We start from the raw sequence: 19,908 nt of genomic DNA on the forward strand, positions 1-19,908 counted from the left end.
ATTTCAGCTTTCTAGCCTCAATAGGTTTGGCTGTGCGTTGATTGTCAGTCAGAACAAGCTACTTTATATATACAGATTTACAATTTCTCAATGATTTTTTTTTTATTGTGTAATATATGGATGCCTCAGTTGCCAAATCGGTTAACTCCACTTTTAAAAAAAAATCCTCATTTCTGCTTTAATAGTGCTTCATCAATGCTTAGAATGTGAATTTATGTTAAACATTTGGTTCAGTAGATTTCTGATCCTGTAATGGCAGGAAATGTAACGCGAGGGCCCATTCACTCTTACGGATAACACTATCTTCTTCATCACTTTTCTCGACTTTTTGTTTTATGAAGTTAATCGATTTGGCAAGTGAAGCATCCATATTATGAATGTGTTTATAAAAATGACTGATAAGTATGGTATTTTTTTTCTTGCAAAAAGAAAGTATGTACTGTCACAGGGCATCAGATTCATAAAGGAGATATTAAATTCATCTTTATCCCATCAACTCAAAAATAAGCAGAAAAAAAATCTGCAGATAGCTGCCCTTTGAATAATATCTCTTCTTTAAAATTCCTTTTAATAATGTTTCTGGATGTTAAAAATGTTCTGCTTATGCCTTTTTACCCAGGAGTTTATTTTGGCATTTTAATTTCTAACTTCTATTTGAAATAAAATAATCCTTTGACCTTTGATCATCTTTGAAAAATACAGCTTTACAGCCCAGTTCATTAAGTTAAATAAAGTTGTGTGTACCTGAAATTTAAGTTCACCCTATAGGCAGAGCTATATTGTTTGACAAAATGTTCACTCGACATTGTATGTGTTGCAAACTCTATTCTATGATTGATATCTTTGAACCAATTTGGTCTTTATGTTAGGATATGTTGCATACATTGTATGTTATGCATAACTATTGTTTTTTCCTGTTCTGACTTGAACCTGCATTCTCCACTTTCCCACATTTTTTCTTTTTTTTTCATGCAACTTATGAATGATGTGTGGATTGAGGTTCTCTACTGTGTGTATACTGTGTGTTTTGAAGAAGTTTGGTAATATGTAATTTATGCCAGTAAAATCGTGTTTTTACTTTTTTTATCATTAAAAGATTGAAGTTGTTATGAAAATTCTTTAATTGCCCATTAATTTCAGAACTTAATGTTATTAAATATTTTAGGGAAAAAAACAAACTTATGAAAAGTATAGAGAAAATGCAAGCTGAATACAATCAAATCCGAATGAAATACGAAGACTTGAAGAAATCAAAGCAAGATACTTTAAAAGAGGTTAGCCTTCATAATTTCAATACTCTTTCATAAATTTTCATTTCTTGAATTGTCTTTTTATTTCAGCATTTTAATATAATTTTATGCAGCAATATTTTTATGTATAACAATATTAATTATCTTATGTGAAAATAGTTTAAATCTTTAAACATAGGGCAATTTAACAAAAAGTGGTCCTGGCACAATGGAATATTCTTTTCTCAAAAAGAAAAAACAAATTATATTTTTGTCTAAAAATGTTAATTGTTTTCAATTTCAGCATCAATTTTAGGATAGAAATGTTTTTTTACATTGGATTTTGGGGCCATATTTGACCGCACACAGACAAAAAGCGCATTGAAAGAGGAATGAACTCAAAAGTCATTATTTTCTTTATCTACAATTTTTTAAAGTTTTTAACCTTTAAAAATACTGAGACCACATTTTTTAGCCACATACATAGTGCATAAGTTAGCAAAATTTTTCTGCAAAATTAAATCAAGGTGCTAAAAGAAAAATATCTCATAAATACTAACTTGATACATAAATCATAAAACTTAACTTTTATCATTATATACACATATTTAATTGGACTTTATGAAAGATGAAAATGTTGAAAATATTGTTTTAAATGATTCATTTGAAAATACTGTCAAACCTTGTTATTGTGACACCTGGATTTCATGACACTCCGGATGTCACATCACTTTTTCAAAGTTCTGAAATTATGACACATAATCTTGATTTTAAGTGGATCCAGGTTTCATGGCAGTGTTTTATTGTGAAACTATGGCTAAAATGACACTTTGGGCTGCTTAGACAGGAACAGATCTCTCGTGGACAGTTGAAATATTTCAACAAAGTAATGAAAACATCTAGAAAGTTTATTGTAGGAATTTCTGACAAGCGATCAGAGACTTTTGCCCTCTAAAATGGTAAGGTGTGTACATAAGTTCTGAAAGTGACAGATTTTAGCCTTTGACATGAGAGACAATAGAAAAGAATAGAGAGCCTATGGATTTTAAAACTGGACTTGGAAATAGGAAGAAAAGAAAGGCCATGGCTATCTTCAGCAGTAGTTGGTGTTTACAATCTTCTCCCATTAAAGAAAGAGATATTATTGAGTCCCTCATTAGATTGACAAGGAAGGAACACACAATGTTAAAACATTGAAAAGAATTAGGAAGCGTTCTTCCGTATTCGGCAAAACATAATTGCCAATAGCAACGTTGTTATTGCAGATTTCTCTATCCATACATTATTCTCTGCAACTTAAAATTTGGTTCATATTGAACTTCCTTGCTTTTTTTTTTTGTTAAGGTACCAAAAGTAGGACTAGCACAGATACACAGCAAATGAATTGTAGAAGAAATGAGCTTATTTGGAAAAAATGGCTTATGTACAGATCAGCCAATATTTGGTTTTGCGAAGTTTGACTAATGCCGCAAAAGAATAGAAAGGTTTTTACTCTATGTAATCATCTTTTACTATTTGCAGCTGAGCCAAATAAGAGCAGAACATCAGGATGAAATTGATAATATGAGACTGGATTTAGAGGATGAAGCTAACAGTAGAACCACATTAGACCAAAGACTTGCTGAACTCCGCACAGAAGTAAGTTGCTGTTCATTCCTTAGGTATGAATAATGGTTTACATTTATGCATCCAGTTGAATTGTTTAGCATGTGCCAATTGCTTTTAAATTTTCTAGTAAGCTATTTGTTCTTGATTTTCATCTTATTTCCGTATCATACTAGTTTCAAGTTACATAATTGAAAATATTCTGAATCAATTTTTTAGCTTTTAATTCAATTCCAAACCTTATCTTTGTTCAAAGTTGTTGGTTTTTTCTTATCCATTCTTGAAATTGTCGACTTTCTTAAATTTTTAATCATGTCAGGAAAGATAAGACAGTCAATAAATGGAAAAAAATTCCAAAATCACCCCTCCACCAGAGTTTGCATTAGTGGGGAAAAAATAGTGAGAACATCTCACCCTCTGTTGGAATTAGAGTGAGATTTTTAAAAATGAAGGGAGATTTTCCCTCCTATCTTTATACCATAAAAGATTAAAGATAAATTATTGTCCCCCCTCCCATTTTTGCATTGATGAAATTTATTACAAGGTTCATGTTCATGATAAAAACTCTCTGCTTCTTCATGGCATTCATACATTTTCAATAAATGAAACATATTGAGCTCATAACAGTTCATCATAAAAACAAGGAAATACTTTTCAATGAAAATTTTACTGAAGCGAATAAGCTTGTAAATTAAGAGTGAACTTTTTGTTAATGCAAATGTTTGCATTAATTTATTCAGAGCTTGGTAACTGTCATAATAATCCTTTGAATATAGTGCAATGCCAGTTTTAATTTTCTACTTTTTTGCAGTTAACCCTTTTTGATCGGCCAGTTTTGTTGTGAAATCTTAACACTAGAAAGACGGCGTTTTGCGTATGCCTAGAAAGACTGGCAGCGGTCACTTTGACCGCCATACTAAAAAGATAGGAAATTCCTCCTTTCGGATTTTTAACCAGAGAAAAGATTTGTTTCAACATGTCAGAGTTTAACTTAACAATTTAATCGTAATATAGTCTGCAAATAAGTCTCAGATAGCCTTTTTTTAAATTTTATTATTGATCAAGTGATGCACACATGCTTTACACAATTGGCATTGAGAAAGAGCAAATTTGTACAAAAATGAGGATATTTTCTTAGCATGTAATAACTAACAAGTACTATAATCAACCATGCATGTGTTTGGTTTAAAAAAATATTTAAATATCGCAAGACATTACTATCTTTTACATTATTTCGAAATACTTATGTTATCACGTCACAAGTCATTAACAGTTTTTTCTTTTTTTTTTTTGGCAATCAGAACAAATGCTCGTAGATTTATTTCCGCATAGTCAATTTCACACTATGTTAATCTTTTTCCTGAGATGTATTTATGTGCAGCAAAATTGATTAGTGAGGTGTCTTGGAGGAAATTGGAGAAATAAGAGTTCTGTTTTTTTAAATTTCCCCTTTTTTTCGGCTTCGGATCCTTTTTCTTTCACTGAGTTTTATATTTTGAGCATCAGTTTTTATTAGCGAGGTTTCTTCTGATTCTAACTCAGAAGAACAATCCTTTTCTGAAAATCTAGGATTCAAAAAATATTCGCAATAATCTCATGAAAGCATCACCGCTAGAAATATATCTCTTCAGATAAGTCAGACTTCATTTGAACCATAATCTGTTTTAGATAAATCTGCAACAGTTTCAGGTATTAATGCTCCTATAAGTTTTGCTTGTCAACGGTTCTTCTCGGCATCATGAAGATAATTATGTGACTGAGCACTTCATTATCATCGAAGAAAATAAACGTCAATGCTTCAAGCAAAGCACATGTTTTGGTACACAAAAGAATTCCAGCAAACATTTTTGGAATTTACCTGTTTATATTTACTCTTTTTAGACCCAAAATAATTTCACGTGTCCAGTCACATGCTTTTCAAATTTACCTTTCTCAACTTTGCCAATTTTGCAGATAGCAGAAAACTGAAACCATGCAACCAACAGGTGTTTCGCATTTTCCTAACAGTTCAAAGAATTAAACCTGACCAGCAGGTACTACTCAAGCTCAAAAGAAGATTACTCACCCTGACAACTAACAATAGTCCATAGTACACATAACTGATAAGAGAAAAAAACGGATGCATAAAGAAAGGTTCACTTAGCGGTCAAAATGACCGTAGTCCGTCTTTCTAGGTATAAACATTTATAGCGACTATAATAATACTCCTAAAGAAAAAAAAAATACTGTTGTAAGTATCTTAATAAATAGTTAGGAAAAGTCAATGAAGGAAAAGGAGTTTGAAAATTAAACACAGCGAATATGAGCATTTGAAAATCGTTTGCGGTCAAAATGACCGCTTCCGTCTTTCTAGTGTTTAGACTCTTTAGTAACAGCATTTGGAAATGCCACTTTTTTCTCTTTCTCAGTTACTTCATGGGTTCATAAATATATCAGAACTGGTAAAATATCTTTCTATCAGCTAGTGTTTATTGAGAATTAAGATATGTACAAAAATCCTCATTCTTTACTGAAAGAAAGCAACTATGATTTTTTGCCCAACCATTGTTTAGAACAAAGTAATTAACTGACGAATATTTTCTCACTTCATGAAAGTATTTGGTAAAACTCTGTATGTAATGTATTGCTGATTCAGTCAACTATGTTGTTCCTCTAAATATTAGTTCCAGTTCTGAAGATAAATATAATTTTATTAAAAAAAAAAAAAAAGAAAGAAAGAAAAGAAAACAAGCTTAATAATAGCACAAATAATTATATTAGACATGTAATTCTGCCATTTTGACTAAAACTTCTTTTTGCTTGCATTTAGGAATTTATGATTCTTCTTTCTGTTGTGTTAAAACATGTGAATGACATTCAGTAAGTTACCGCCCTATAGCCAGGGCTAAGGCAGTGCTAATTCTGGTCAGTGCTAATTCTATATTAGCTACCAGTTTGTTTGGCACTCTTGGCTTCCTTAAGAGGTTTTCCACCTCCAGCTCAGTTAGTCCTATGCCGGGCTGATGAGTGCTAATAAGCACAAAACTGCAGTCCTCGGCTGGAATTGACTGAGCTGGCGTTGTATTTCATGAAAGACATTGTTAATAAATTCATTAAGTTCTTTGCTAGTTATTCGAGTTACCCTTACTTTAGTTGGAGAGACTGCAAGGTGAAAATGCTGCTGAGTGGGGACGACGGGAACGTTTGGAGACAGAAAAATTAGCTCTTGAGAGGGAAAATAAAAAGCTTCGCACACAGATTGAAGATTTAGATGATAGGTTAGAGCGGAAAACAAAGCAGATGACGATGGCTTCAGACTCTGATGTTAAAGCTCTTCAAATTGAATTACATGAAAAGAATAAGGTAAGGTTGAATTTCTTTAACCTATTCATGGTAAATATTGTATATAATGTTAAATGCCATTAATAAGCCATTAATTCTCTTTTTTTTTTTTTTTTCAAATGAGTAATCACAGATTATTGCTGGTGAATTGCATCAAAAAATATTCAGGAATTCTCTTCAACTGAAACATATTTACAATACCTAGTAGTATTCTCACTAAATTCAACTATTTATAGCTTGGCTAAAACTTTTATTTTAAAATTGATCCATTATAGACTCTAGGCAAGAGGAGAAAGTTTGTTACAACTAGAAGTAATAGTTCAATAACTATGAGACTATATTAAGTCTATTAAGTATAACTCTGAAAATAGTTATAAAGTAATGTCATACTTTGATACTGTTTTATTGACAGTTACAAAATAGCTTTAAAGAGCCAATACAGAACTTTTATCTTCTACTTATTTTTTGTGTTCAAGTAGGGGAAATAGGGACGCATGTACATATTTTTTTTTCATTTCTTTATTTTTTGAAAAATATTATCAATTTCTCAGATTAAAAATGTCTTTATGATTGAAATTTTTTTTTAGTTGTGTCATTGAACTTTTCTGAGATTTTTAAAAAACTGATTTCTTAACTTGATGGCAATTAAAAAAAATGTCTTCAGTTGTTAACATGTGCCCTATAGGGGGGCAGTTGTGAATTAGCCTAGGGCACATACAAACACAATTTTAAAACTCTGGACAAACATATTTCAGCAAAAAACCTTTAGTATGAAACATATGTGTCTATACCAATTACATTGAAGTGTTTGTAACTTGTACTGTGTCAGTGTAAATTGTACAGTAACTGTGTCACTAAGAAAATATTTTTTCCCAAATATATAACACTGTCAAATTTTAAAGTTTCATAGCATATTCAGATCACTAGATAGGCAAGAAAAAAAATTATCAGACTATATAGTACACAGAGTATTTTATTATGTAAAGATTATTCATATTATATGTTGCTTTTAAACTTCACTTTTTAATTAAGAAAATAATAATTAAAAAATATTCAACTAAAAATAATAATTAACAATAAATTTAAAAACTGATATTAGAAAAATAATTATAAATATTTACACATTTTTTTAACACTTATAATTTATCGAAGTGTTAATACTACAGAAAGGATATGGGGATTTCACATGTGCACTTGTGAGCACATGATGGGGTTGTGCTCAAGTGCCTCATCATCCACCTTAGATTTAACTTGCAAAAAAAAAAGCATTTTTAATTTAATCAAAAAAAAAAAAAAAAAAAAAACATTGTCATAATTTAATTGAATGTTCATATAATGGTTTGCAATAATTGAGTTTAGCTTTTTAGTTAGTTTTAAATATGCTTTCACCCAAAGAAGACAGTGATAAATTATATATAACACCTGTTAAAACAAAGTTGCCCCCGCAGAAACATAAAATGGCTCATTGTTCTAAAATTTTGGTCAATGGAGAGGACTTGTACTGCCATTATTTGAGAAATTTTTGAGATTCTTGGCTTGAAGTTATCTAAGTAAAACATACCATGTTTACATGTGCCCCATTTTTGCCTGTTTATTAAAATTATTGTTTTAAAAAAATTAAGAGGACAAATCACAATTTTCGAGGATAGGTTAAAATTTTCAATGGGCTGCCCTCATGGATGAATCAGAATAGATTTTCTGTTGCTTGCAAAACAGTAGTAAAATGGACCTGCATTGGGCCCTGATTTTTAAGATTCAACAGCTTCTTCCGTACCTTTTAAAATCATTAAGAAATTTTAGAATGTGTCTGATTTCTTTGAACTGTAAATTATGTTATAACATAGATACAGTGTTTTGCTTATGTTATTAATGAAAGACTTTAAACGTGATTTCAGATTTGAAATAAAAAAAGAAATGTAAATTATTTTTGTGTGTGTACATATATCAATAAAATTTTTATCTACTGTGTGTTTAGGAGTTAGCTGATCTAAAACATGCTCATACAAAACTGAAAAAGGTTTTGCAAGATAAATCCACAGAACTTGCTCATGCCTTACGCCGATCTGAACAGTATGAAGCAGAAGTTAAGAAATTAAGAGGAAGAATTGAAGAATTGAAAAAAGAGTTAGCTTCTGCTGAAGATGAGGTATAATATTTCTACGAGTGTCAAAATTACAATAGTTGGTTTGTTCATTTGTTTGCTGTTGATAAAATTTTAAAATATAGTTTTGCGGTTTTCGTGTGTAACCTTACAGGATCATTGGATATGAGTTAGAACAATATTAGCATGTTTTGTTGTACATAAAATAAACATTAGAGAATTATTTCATAATTTTTGGTCTTTAAATTTTTACTTTTTAAATGAACTTTTTGGATTTCAAGGCCTTATATGAGGCATTTACAAATTCTATGAGTAAAAGTGTATACCAAGAAAATGGCTTCTTGATACAAATTATAAAAGTATCTTGCACATTCAAAACTGAGTATCTTTGTATGTATGCCATCGCTAGTCCTGGTGAACAACAGAAAACTGAGCATTGAACAGGCATTGATAGATTCGTAATCTTATTGGCTACATGTTTAGCTATGCGGCATACCTGTGCGACTTCAGTTAACGGAAATGTTAATTAAAAACGATTGAATACCTAACATATTCTCCTATCGGTTCTTCTTTCAGAACACTTTTCCCCTTCATTCTGGCAAGGGGCTAAGAGGAAGTGACTCGAGGGGCAAAGGTTTTCTTTCTCAAGGCCACGTTATCCTGCATTTATACTTTCTCTCTTTTTTCATTTTATATATCCAAAGTTATTGAATAGTTGAGTTAATGGTTTAGCGCAGCAGAAAAAAAATTAATTAATGTACTGACGCAGGCAATGTGTTTTTTGATGTGATATTCTTTTCCTTTGAAGGAATGTAATTTACGTACCGAAAACATCATTTAAATTTCTTTCTCTAAGTGAAACTGAAAGAAGTACTTTAGTACTTTGGAAGAACAGAGTTGTACACCAACCCACTGGAGCCGGATTGTGCAAGCAGCCTTTGGCAACGAGGCCAGCGCCACAGGCAGCTAGTTTCAGAATGAAATTTTGCTTACAATCATTGAAAGTATAAATAATAAATGTTTTTCCATTTTGTTTCAATCAATTTAGTTTTACTTCATTAAAAAATAGTTGGAAAAATAGCTTGTACTTCATTGAAAAAATAGTCCTCGATTCATTATAGTTCATTAAATTAAAAATTAATTTTTAACATCTACATTGAATATTTTATTATCATGTGAAACTTAGACAAAAGTATGAATTAAAAGTTAAAAACCCTGAATTGCTGTAAAATGCTCCTTAAACAAGTCTATTTAAAGCTATCACATAGTCAATGTTGCCATTAGGGATTTTTATTTATTTATTTTTTAACTAATGACAAACAATAGACATATTGAATTAAAACTAAAAATTCTAGTTTATGAAGTTCTGAATTTCAAATTTTCTCTCCATCAATACGTTTTGTGTTTGAAGAATAAAACAATCACAGGGGTCTGGCCAGAGGATATTTGAGTCCGTTAACGGACCCTTCACAAAAATCCGATCAACCAAAACGGACCTTTCACAAAATCCCGATCAAACAAAACGGACCTTTCACAAAATCCCGATCAAACAAAACGGACCTTTCACAAAATCCCGATCAAACAAAACGGACCCTTCACAAAATTCTAATAAACAAGATCGGATCTGTCACAAATTGTTTATTGAAAGAGCAAATCTGAAAGCAAAATAATGCATATTTCTGTGTATAAACCGATAATTTTTGGAACCTTTTTTTAAGTCAAATTAGAGGGATCAGCTTATACAAAATCGGTTAACTTTGAAAAAAAAAAAAAAACCCGCACTCTTGCGATGCTCCTGCAAGCGATAAATAATTGCTACTGCCAAGTAAAAATAATGGTTGTTTGTTTTATCACAGCTAATTAGCAGCGGTGTTGTTGTAAACTTTTTTGAAAAGGCATTGGTAAGCACTTTTCTCCGCTCATGATTTAATAAACAATAATAATATATATCTGCGAAATGAACTTAGAACTGCAAAGGGATAGTAAGGGTGAGGAAAAAATATGATCGCTTCAGATAGGGTTACCAATTTCAAAACTATCACCACTTAGCGTCTGGCTTTGAACCTTTATAATGACTTGATTAGAAAATATTCTCATCATTTTGTTGGCTTGTCAATATTTGCGTTTTTACATCGTTTTTTTTTCTTTAGATGTCTACATTTTGAAAAACGCAATCTTTTAACATCTGATATGAGAATCATATTTTGTTCTTTTTTCAAGCTAACTTCGCTTTATTAGGATTCAAATAAATGAAAAGTCTCTTTATTTCTGTTACTATTTATTTATTTATTTATTTTATTTTTTATTTTTTTGGTCAACTGTGTCCACAGATATTAATGATATGTTATCATAGGACTCTAAAATGCAATTTTAAAATAATTTTATCAAAAATATTTCTTTTACAAGCCGTTTTTATACTTTTGATGCCTTCACTTTGAGAATTGCGATCTCTGCAATCTGCATCCGCTATGGGAATCCGATTTTTCGAATTTTTGATGATTATTACGCTTTGTTAAGAGGTAAACAATTGAAATATCTTTTTTTTTTTTTTTTGTTAAAATCACGGAATTTATAAGTTTTAAACGAAATTTTGTGCTTTTTAAGAGTGTCTTGGGTCAAAAAGTTGAATGCTGAACCCTATTCTGAAATTTGTTTTATTTATTTATATTTTTGTTACAATTATTTTAAATACTGTACAGAAATATATCTTGTATAATTTAACATCATGCAGAATGGTAGATAAATATTGATATTTGAAAGAGCGATGCCACCCCCCACCCCCCCGCCAAATATCAGAAAAAAAATCCAGAATGATTTTCTCGTCATAGAAGAGGAAAACACTCAATTTCTTTAAGTTTAATTGATGCAGTTTGTGCCATCTCTAAATTCTAAAATTTCGTTTTAACATTTTTTTTTTTTTTTGCGAAATTTTTTGATTTTTCACAAAATTAATTCATTTTTCACAAAATTATTTGATTTTTCACAAAAAACGGACCCTGTGAAAAATCCTGGACAGACTCCTGAATCAATCCTGCCATTTAGTATTGTCATTTTCTTTCCTTAAAAATTATGTTGACCATAAAATAAAACTTAATATCCAAAAATTTAGTAAATTGCTATTTTCTATATCAATGTCAGTTCAGCAAACATTAAAATAAAATGACAATAAGATTCATCCATAACTTTGGAAGTTATGGAAGATGGAAGTGAAAGTACCAGGGTTTTGTTAAACTCTTGTAACAGTCCTACGAGCTATGTTTAGCTATTAATTCTTTAAGGTTCAAATAGGAGATGCTCTGTTGTTTGAGACTGCGCTTTAAAATAGATCTTTGGGTTCTCTTTTTACTTCCTTTTACAAAAAAAGGAAGTATTGTATTCGCGAAAAATGTTTCACTCAAAAATCGACCTTAATTTCCATTTTTCTCACCCTTGAATAAATGTTGATTTTTTTTCGACCCGATCACACTTGGATATATGTCTCGGGGCTACAGACACCCGAAATATCCATTTTGACGACCCCTGAGTTAATTACAACGAATTTTCTCGTGATGTACGTATGTATGTGCGTATGTATCTCGCATAACTCAAAAACGGTATGTACTAGAAAGTTGAAATTTGGTATGTAGACTCCTAGTGGTGTCTAGTTGTGCACCTTCCCTTTTGGTTGCATTTGGATGTTCCTAAGGGGGTCTTTTGCCCCTATTTGGGGGCAATCATTGTTGATTTCGATGTAAACTCAAGTGGTGTTATAATTTGGCGGACACTTGGTGATACATCGCCAGTCTTTTGGTCGCCAACTTGGCGACAAATTTGGTGATTAAAAAAAAAAAAAAAATTTATCTGGTTTCAATTTGTCTACTGTTTGTGATATTTAGGGAGTAAACAATTGAATCACATTAAAATTACCAATAATGGGCAAATGACATTAAATTGGAGTAAATGGAAGTCACGTGGTGCACACATCAGCTCGTTTACTTTTTAATGCTGCCATTTTACTTTAATCCAAAATTTTTACTTTTGAGTTTATACTTTTGTCTAGGTTTCATGCAATGATAAAATATTCAAGCTAGACATTTTGAATATCAAACAAATTATTTAATTTATGTGCTGTACTGAATCAAGGTCTATTTTAACAATTATTCATCTTAATTCAAAACAAAGTAAAAATTAAAGAGTTAAAGTTATGATTAAAACAAAATTTAAGTCATTTAAATCTATAACTTTCATGATTACTGAATAATATGTTACTCAGTTCATTTCATTGTTATTTGAGATCACTCTTAAAATATTTTCTATCAAAATTAGGATAATAATTTTGGATAAAGGCATAGAGACTTGATAAATCTTTCTCTCTAAAATCAAAAATAGGCTAGGATTAATATAGGGTTATTCAATTTTTTAATTTTCAGCCTTTTTATGCATGTATTTTCTAGCAGTACCCACACAGCAATGCCTGTGCTAAAACTTTAATGGAAGTCCGTTAAATAAATAAAAAAAAATTGACACCCCCCTCCCCCTTTAATGTGAAATGATATTTTTTTTGTATAAAATGCATACACACCTTTTCAAAAAAAAATTAAGTTTCTTTAGAATTTAAAACATTTTGTCAAATCATTAAATTAAATTTACAGTTGCTTTAAAATTCTATTTAGCGAGTGAAGCGGTTTTTACTGCAGTTCAAAATATTTCGCCAAATAAACAAAAAAAAACGTCAAAAAATATCTTTCAAATGTAAAAATAAATCTGCAACTCTATTGTTTATCGCAAAACTTGCCCAGCAACCACGCTATCATAATCGATCCATCTAACGAAAAAAAACTTCCCGGGGGCCGAAAAACCATAAAAATTTATGACTTTTTTTGTTTTTTCCAAAATATCTCCAAAATGGTTCAACTTAGAAAAAAGTTTTAAATGAAAAGTTTAAAGAACATAAAATTTCCTACATCTTTTGTATTTACAACTTTTTTGTAGCACAAATAACAAGCTTGCTATAGCTCTTGGAAAATAGGCAGTTTTCCTCCACTCCGAAAAAGAAAAGCTTTCACACCGAATGCAGGGCGTCATAATTATTAGAACTTGAATACAAACTTTAGTTTCAGAGAGTTTATCGACAGTTAGAGTTTCTTGCTCCCCCCCCCCCCCCCCCCCCCCCCGCGCTGGACACAGAATAGCATTTCTGGCTGACAGATTAGTAGTTCCCACTAGACTCCAAAAACAAACGATGTATTATGAAACTGAAATACATATATACACGTTCATTTAAAGCACATATGACGATGCAATAATAATTAAAAAAAAACCTTCCCCACTGCTCACGAACTAACTTTTCTGATCTGACAGAGGTAGTCTTCATCAGACTCCAATAATAGATGATAAATTGCTATTTATAACTGGATTACACAATATATGCATTCATTTGAGGGATGTAATTCGTACATTCTAGTCTAATTATTGCAAACAAAGATGCGATTTTTAAATATTAATGTGAAGGAATGAATATTAGGCAGCTAATAAGCAAACAATCAACACAGTCATGCATCCTATGCTCTGATACAATAATAATAATAATAAACCCTCCCCCACCGCTCACGAACTAATATTTCTAGTCTAACAGAGGTAGTCAGTCTTCAGTCAGACTCCAATAACATATGATTTATATTGCAGTTTGTAATTGAATTACATAATCTTATCATTCATTTAAAGCACATAATTCATACCATCTATTCTATTACAAGTGAAAATGCACTATTTGAAAATATAAATGTGAATGAATAAATATTAGGGTGATAATAAGCAAACAATAGATATAATAATGCATAAATAAAGGTACAATAGTAATACCTAATGAACACTTTGAAAAAATTCTGCAGAAACTGACTTTTTGAGGCATGAAAAACTCAAAATTACCTTTCAAATTGAAAATCCAACTGTAGAAGCTTAATACAGATTAATTACAGACAGAATAATACAGATCTAAATTACAGAGAGATTCATTCGACCTTAAAGAAAATAGAAAAAGGAGAACAAAATACGCTGTCTATCTTCTTCGAAGCTGTTTTGAAGGTCCAGGTTCTCCCGGTTCAGAATCTGTAGGGGGTAGAAAGAAACTGTGGTCCTTTAATTGTTCATCTCCTTGTTGTGGTAATTCCAAAAGCTCCTGGAACAAATCATCTTTTTCAGCAGTCTCATTCAAAGATGAAATTTCTGCAACATTTTCACAATTGGTGCCACTGCAGAGTTTGCACATGCTGGAGCATTTTAAACCTGCCTTGTGACAAGAACAGGCTCTAGTACAATTTTTCTTGCAGGTACAAGGTACAATCTTCAAAAGATTCTGAGTAACTGAATCTCTTTTCGTGTCAACATGCATTAGACCTTGCGTTCTGCGTTCCCAACCCCACTTCTCTGGATCAATTTATGTTGCCCAACTAACTTTGAATTTGGTGGTAGAACCGATATGAGTGATAACATGAAGCATCCCCCCCCCTCTCCGCACGTTGGAGGTAACCCTGCCAGATTTATCTTAGCCCTGTACTAGTTTTATAAAAAGATTAAATTGCAAAGTATCCAAAGATAGGTTCAAATACTTTACGTCGCCTGTGTATAATATTTGCAAAATGTTTTCTCCAGCTGCAGCTAAGGCATCATGATGACAGATTGGGTCCCTAAATACTTCAATAGCTTCCCTTATTTCGGGAGTTTTTTTCTTTTTTGACTATTTTGTACAACTTAATTTTGCCTTGGCCAAAGATTGCCGAAGTCGTATCACACCCACTAAACGCATGGGTGAAAAGAATATTGCTGGGGTCAAACTTAAAAGATTTAGTGGGGAAAAAAACAAATCACAAGTATTCCCTCTTCCAGGTTTCAAAAAGAACAAGTTGCTGAAAGGCTGTCCTAAAGCTGTCATCAGCACCAACAGATCTATATCCTCTCGCCCACTATAACAAACTTTTCAATTTCTTTTGCCTTTGAAAGAGCAGTAAGTAAGTCGGCATCATCTTGAGTCTGCCTGACTTCAATGCCACACTCTTTGAAATGTCTCAAGAAGTTGAATAAGACTATTCTTGTTGTTATAATTTGCCAGAAATCTTTCTTGAGGAATTTAGTAAACATGTTAGGTTCAACCATTACTTCAAGGGAAGAGATTGATTGCTCATTGATATAGCATTTGTGACAGGCAGTGTGAATTGTCACTTTTAAGAATTTCAAAAAAACGCTGATGTTCTTCATTTTGCCGTTTTGCGCTGCATCTTTGAAGATTTTCCATTCCCTTCTCCTTCACAAACTTTATTTCGCATTCACGCAAACTGATTTCGCAAATAATAATAATAATAAAACACCTTGGTCAGGCGTATTCATTTCTAGGTAAAAAAATTGTAATACAGAACACACAAATTGATAAAACATACTCTGGCTCAAACGCTGAAGTGACCAACATGTGTAGCTATTGAGTCGATTCATTTCATTTAGAGAAAAAAAAGGGGGGATGGAATGGGGGTGTTTTGTTTAAGTTAAAGGGAACGGAGGCATTTACCCTCAGCTGTGAAAGACAAATGATTTCCAGGGTCAGACTGCCGGCGTTTCTCCTTTTTTCCTCCGTTATCCGATGCGCTTTCACGCACTTCACTGAGGGGGTTCAGAAAAAGTGTGACTTTCAAAAAGCTGTAACTCGCTTGCTTTTCATGCTACAAAAATGTTGTAATGACAAAAGTTGAAGGAAATTTAATCCTCTTTAACATTTGCATTGGAAGTTTTTTTTTGTAATTTTAACCATTTTTGAGATATTTTGAAAATACTACAAAAAGTCACAATTTTTGGGGGGTTTTCGGCCTCCAAAACTTCTTCCGAGGTCTTTCGTGTTGGATAACTTGGTTTTTTCATATTGGCACTAGTATACACAAATTTAAAAAATAAAATCTTTGAACCCATTTTTTGTAAGGCAAGCCCGTTTTTTTCTACCTATTGACTGGACTATAAGTTGGAGCATTGAAACAAATTTTTTAGAATGTGGAATATTCTACCTTTTTCAACGATACATAATATTAATATGTGCAAGTAATTTTTCACCCCTTTAATAGCCAATAATAGACCATTTATGTAAAATTTGGGCCTAAATTGGAATAAAAAAGCTATTTATCGGATGTTTTTCGAGTTATAGCCTATGTTACTCAGTAAGAAAGCACCTTTCATATAGTGAAGGAATTTTTCAAATAGGTGCAGTGGTTCTGGAGATTACCTCAAACATATAAACACACAAAAATCCACCCTCTCCCTTTATAATATTAGTATAGATTACTCCTGTCTATAATTTTTGTTTTAGTCTTAAAAATTATCATTTACTCAACAAATGAAGTACATAACTTAAATCTTTTTAATGCTTAGTATTAATCAAATAAATTTTGCATTCCTGTAGGTGGATAGTGCAACAAATAATATAAGAAAACTTCAAAGAACTAACGATGAATTGCAGGAACAGATAGAAAATTTGCAAGTTCAAGTTGAGCATCTACAAACTAGGTATTTTTTTTTTTTATACTTTGAAAATAAAGTATCACTTTCTTCATTTATATCAATTTAAAGAATTAAACAACTAGAAAAATAATTTTTTTTTGTAGATGTCAATTTATTGATTGGGAATATTCTTGCTAATATTTTTTTTCTTATCTTAAACATGTTTATCTTTTCTTGACCCATGGCTTTGGTTTTCTTTATATAGCAAAGAGAATGATTCACCTGCCAAACATGTGGTTAGTACTAACTCCTTCTTATTTCTACTTGTTCTGTTCTTTTACTAAAATGAGAGACTAATAAAAGGTTTCCACTCACCAGTAAGAAATAAAACGTTTTAATAAACTTCAAAACTATTGTCTTAATTTTGTATCAATGTTCTACATAATGTTTTGTGTAATTTATATAGAACTGTAATATATAGTACAGTGAAGCACTGTTTATATGTTTTTAAAGAAACTGAGTGAAAAAAATATATGATTTGTATGAACCATTAATGTGTATTAGACTCTGTAGGGACCCATTTAAAAAACTTATAATTGATAAAAATATACAAAAGAGAAACAGTGCTTCGCTATTAGAAAATCAATTGAAGGCTTTTCTTTCTTTTGCGTGACTTTTATTTCTTGTAGCTAGCCTATTTCATCAGAACTATAGAATAAAATTTATTTTTTTTGTGGTAATTTTGGTATTAATACAACCGTAACATTTTGAATAAATTTTGTAAATCTGCCTCTGCATGATGTTCATTTAATATAATTATTCTGTGGTTCCAAAAATCAATACAATTTAATGGAAAAGAACCTACACACGCAATTTTCGCACATAAATCACAAAAGTTAAGCACTTAATTTTATTTCTATTACAAAAAACAAAACGAAATAAAAAAACATTGAAAATATAATATGCATAGTTTATGGTATTTCCTTTTTCTATAGACTGAGGAACTCAGCGAGCCATGCCCTGTTGACTCGTCATGTTAGCAGCAATTTTGTTCAGGTTGATCCAATGAGTGAAGATGACAATTTAGATTTTTGATCTCATGTTTATAGCTTTATGTTATTGTGATACATTGGAGTATATTTTGAAGCTTTTATTATTGAATTGCTAAGTAGAGATTTAATTTCTACCTCTCCCTATTCTGATGAATCTCTAAAACTTGGTTTGTTATTACAAAGATATTTTTATTGTGTTGTTGTATTTATTGTAGGTACTAATTTTATTGGGTTATTTAAATTGGGTATCAATTTTAATACAATTAAATACTTAATTCAAAATTGAATGCATAATATTGTAAAACATTTAACTGGAGTAGTAGAATGATTGCTTATACTTTTCGATTGTGCATTAATGTGTGTAAAAAAAAAGATTTAAATTACCAACAAACGCTTTGAATTTAATGGTACATGAAATGTGTTTTAGTTGCATGTTTCAAAGAGTAAATATTTGTCAATTTCAGGCTGGAAATAAAAAAACATAATGAAAGCAAAAAATTTTAACTTAACAGTTGATGGAAAAAATGAATTTTAGATTGGTAATAAAATTTGGTTAATAGATTGACAGTGGCGGCTGGAGGAAATGGATATTTAATACATCCTCTAGCTCACATACATTTTACATGTATTTAAAGTGTGTTAGATATGCACATCATTTCTCCAGTTAAAAATATGGGTATTACACCACTTTGATTGGTTTTTATTTATTTTTTAATGTTTTTTTTTTTTTTTTTGTCTTTTATTAATCTTGTAGAAATTATGTAGATATTAAATCACATACAGTGAAGAATAACATGCCTTATTTTATTACCTTTTAATAATTTTAAAATAAAAGAAACTAACCGGTTATGGTTTTCTTTTATGTACTAAAAGAAAAATTTCAGTTGAGATACTTTTAAAACTCGATAAATCATGCAACCTTCCAGATAAATTATTTCCTAATTTGAATAAAGGCATAACTTAAAAAAAAATTTCAACACATGTGTTTGCATAGTGACAAGGGATGATTGGATAGCTGTACTTTTTGTGTGGCATTTTTCTTGGCTTGTACCAAATATTATATTTCTGGGTAAGGAAATTTTGGTGAACAAAACTTTAGAATGAATGTTATGCTTTTGGTCATACAAAAGTACAAAACATTTACATACATGACACGTTTTAAAATTAGCATATTGCCTTTATCATGGGAATTTTCCTACTGAATTTCGTCCAAATCATATAGAACATGTTTGTACACTTTTTTTTCCTTTTGAAATGGCAGCTGTAGTTTTTTTTTTTTTTTTTGATATAAATTTATTTATGTGCTTTTCTTGAAACAGAAGTGCCAAAACAAAAGCAGTTTAATTTACTTGTGAGCATCGAATCCTGTTTTACCTTAAGGTAAAGCTCTAGAATAGCGGTCGCCAATGGACGACCATTTATTGAAAATGGCTACCAAAAAGTCAAGTCTTAGTTGCCAAAAATGGCGACCATATGTTTATTTGTTAAAAATCATATCTTTTATTATGCAACAAGAAGTTGCACATCCTGACACGTTCAGCACATCAGCAAACTCCACCTTGGCAGCATAATTTGGAGCAAACTCCCTTATGGTTATTTATTTTTTGCGCTGAATATATATTTATTTTCAAAAAATGGCTGTGGAAAGTGGCTATCATTTTTTGTGACTCTGTTAGCTAGAGACTACTACTCAGAATTCCTAGTCTAGAGCTTTACTTTAAGGTATGTTTTGAATCATGTGTGTATTTTATTTATGTTTCTTGAAGAGAGGCTTTTTTTTTTTTTGCTCTCTCTGATGTGATGTATCAGAGTATGATATTTTTATTTATTTAAAATGCTTTATAAACGACACGAAATGAATATATGTATATATGTTGGAATTTAAACACAAACTATCTATAGTATTATATATAATTCAATTATGTATAAGTTCTTTTATTTTGCTGTATGAAAGTACTGTTTGATTATTGCATTTAATGATTAGAATTTCTAGTACTACTAATGGTTAATGTACAAATATTTAATCATTGTTTTGAAATTTTACTCACAAAAAAGAAATGGCGGTGAATTGTAGTTTTGGTATTACTTGATAAATACTGAGTAAATAAATGTTTTTTAAATTGTTCATTATGACTTTGATTTAATA

At 30.9% G+C, this 19,908-nt stretch overlaps 1 protein-coding gene across 2 annotated transcripts in view; it reads left to right on the forward strand.

Moving 5' to 3' along the window:
* Positions 1-19,863, forward strand: part of LOC129222286 (coiled-coil domain-containing protein 102A-like) — a 37,869-nt gene extending 18,006 nt beyond the window's left edge. Inside the window, exons 4-10 of one of the 2 annotated variants that reach the window (XM_054856783.1) lie at positions 1,166-1,274; positions 2,751-2,867; positions 5,967-6,176; positions 8,131-8,301; positions 16,673-16,776; positions 16,976-17,006; positions 17,706-19,863. In XM_054856783.1, coding sequence (XP_054712758.1) covers positions 1,166-1,274; positions 2,751-2,867; positions 5,967-6,176; positions 8,131-8,301; positions 16,673-16,776; positions 16,976-17,006; positions 17,706-17,750 — 787 coding nt within the window. In that variant the 3' untranslated portion in view covers positions 17,751-19,863. The remainder of the gene's footprint in view (positions 1-1,165; positions 1,275-2,750; positions 2,868-5,966; positions 6,177-8,130; positions 8,302-16,672; positions 16,777-16,975; positions 17,007-17,705) is intronic. The other variant, XM_054856775.1, reaches the window with a different exon arrangement.
* Positions 19,864-19,908: the final 45 nt, after the last annotated feature.

Source organism: Uloborus diversus, chromosome 1 (assembly GCF_026930045.1).
Source record: "Uloborus diversus isolate 005 chromosome 1, Udiv.v.3.1, whole genome shotgun sequence".
Classification (NCBI taxonomy): Eukaryota; Metazoa; Arthropoda; class Arachnida; order Araneae; family Uloboridae; genus Uloborus; species Uloborus diversus.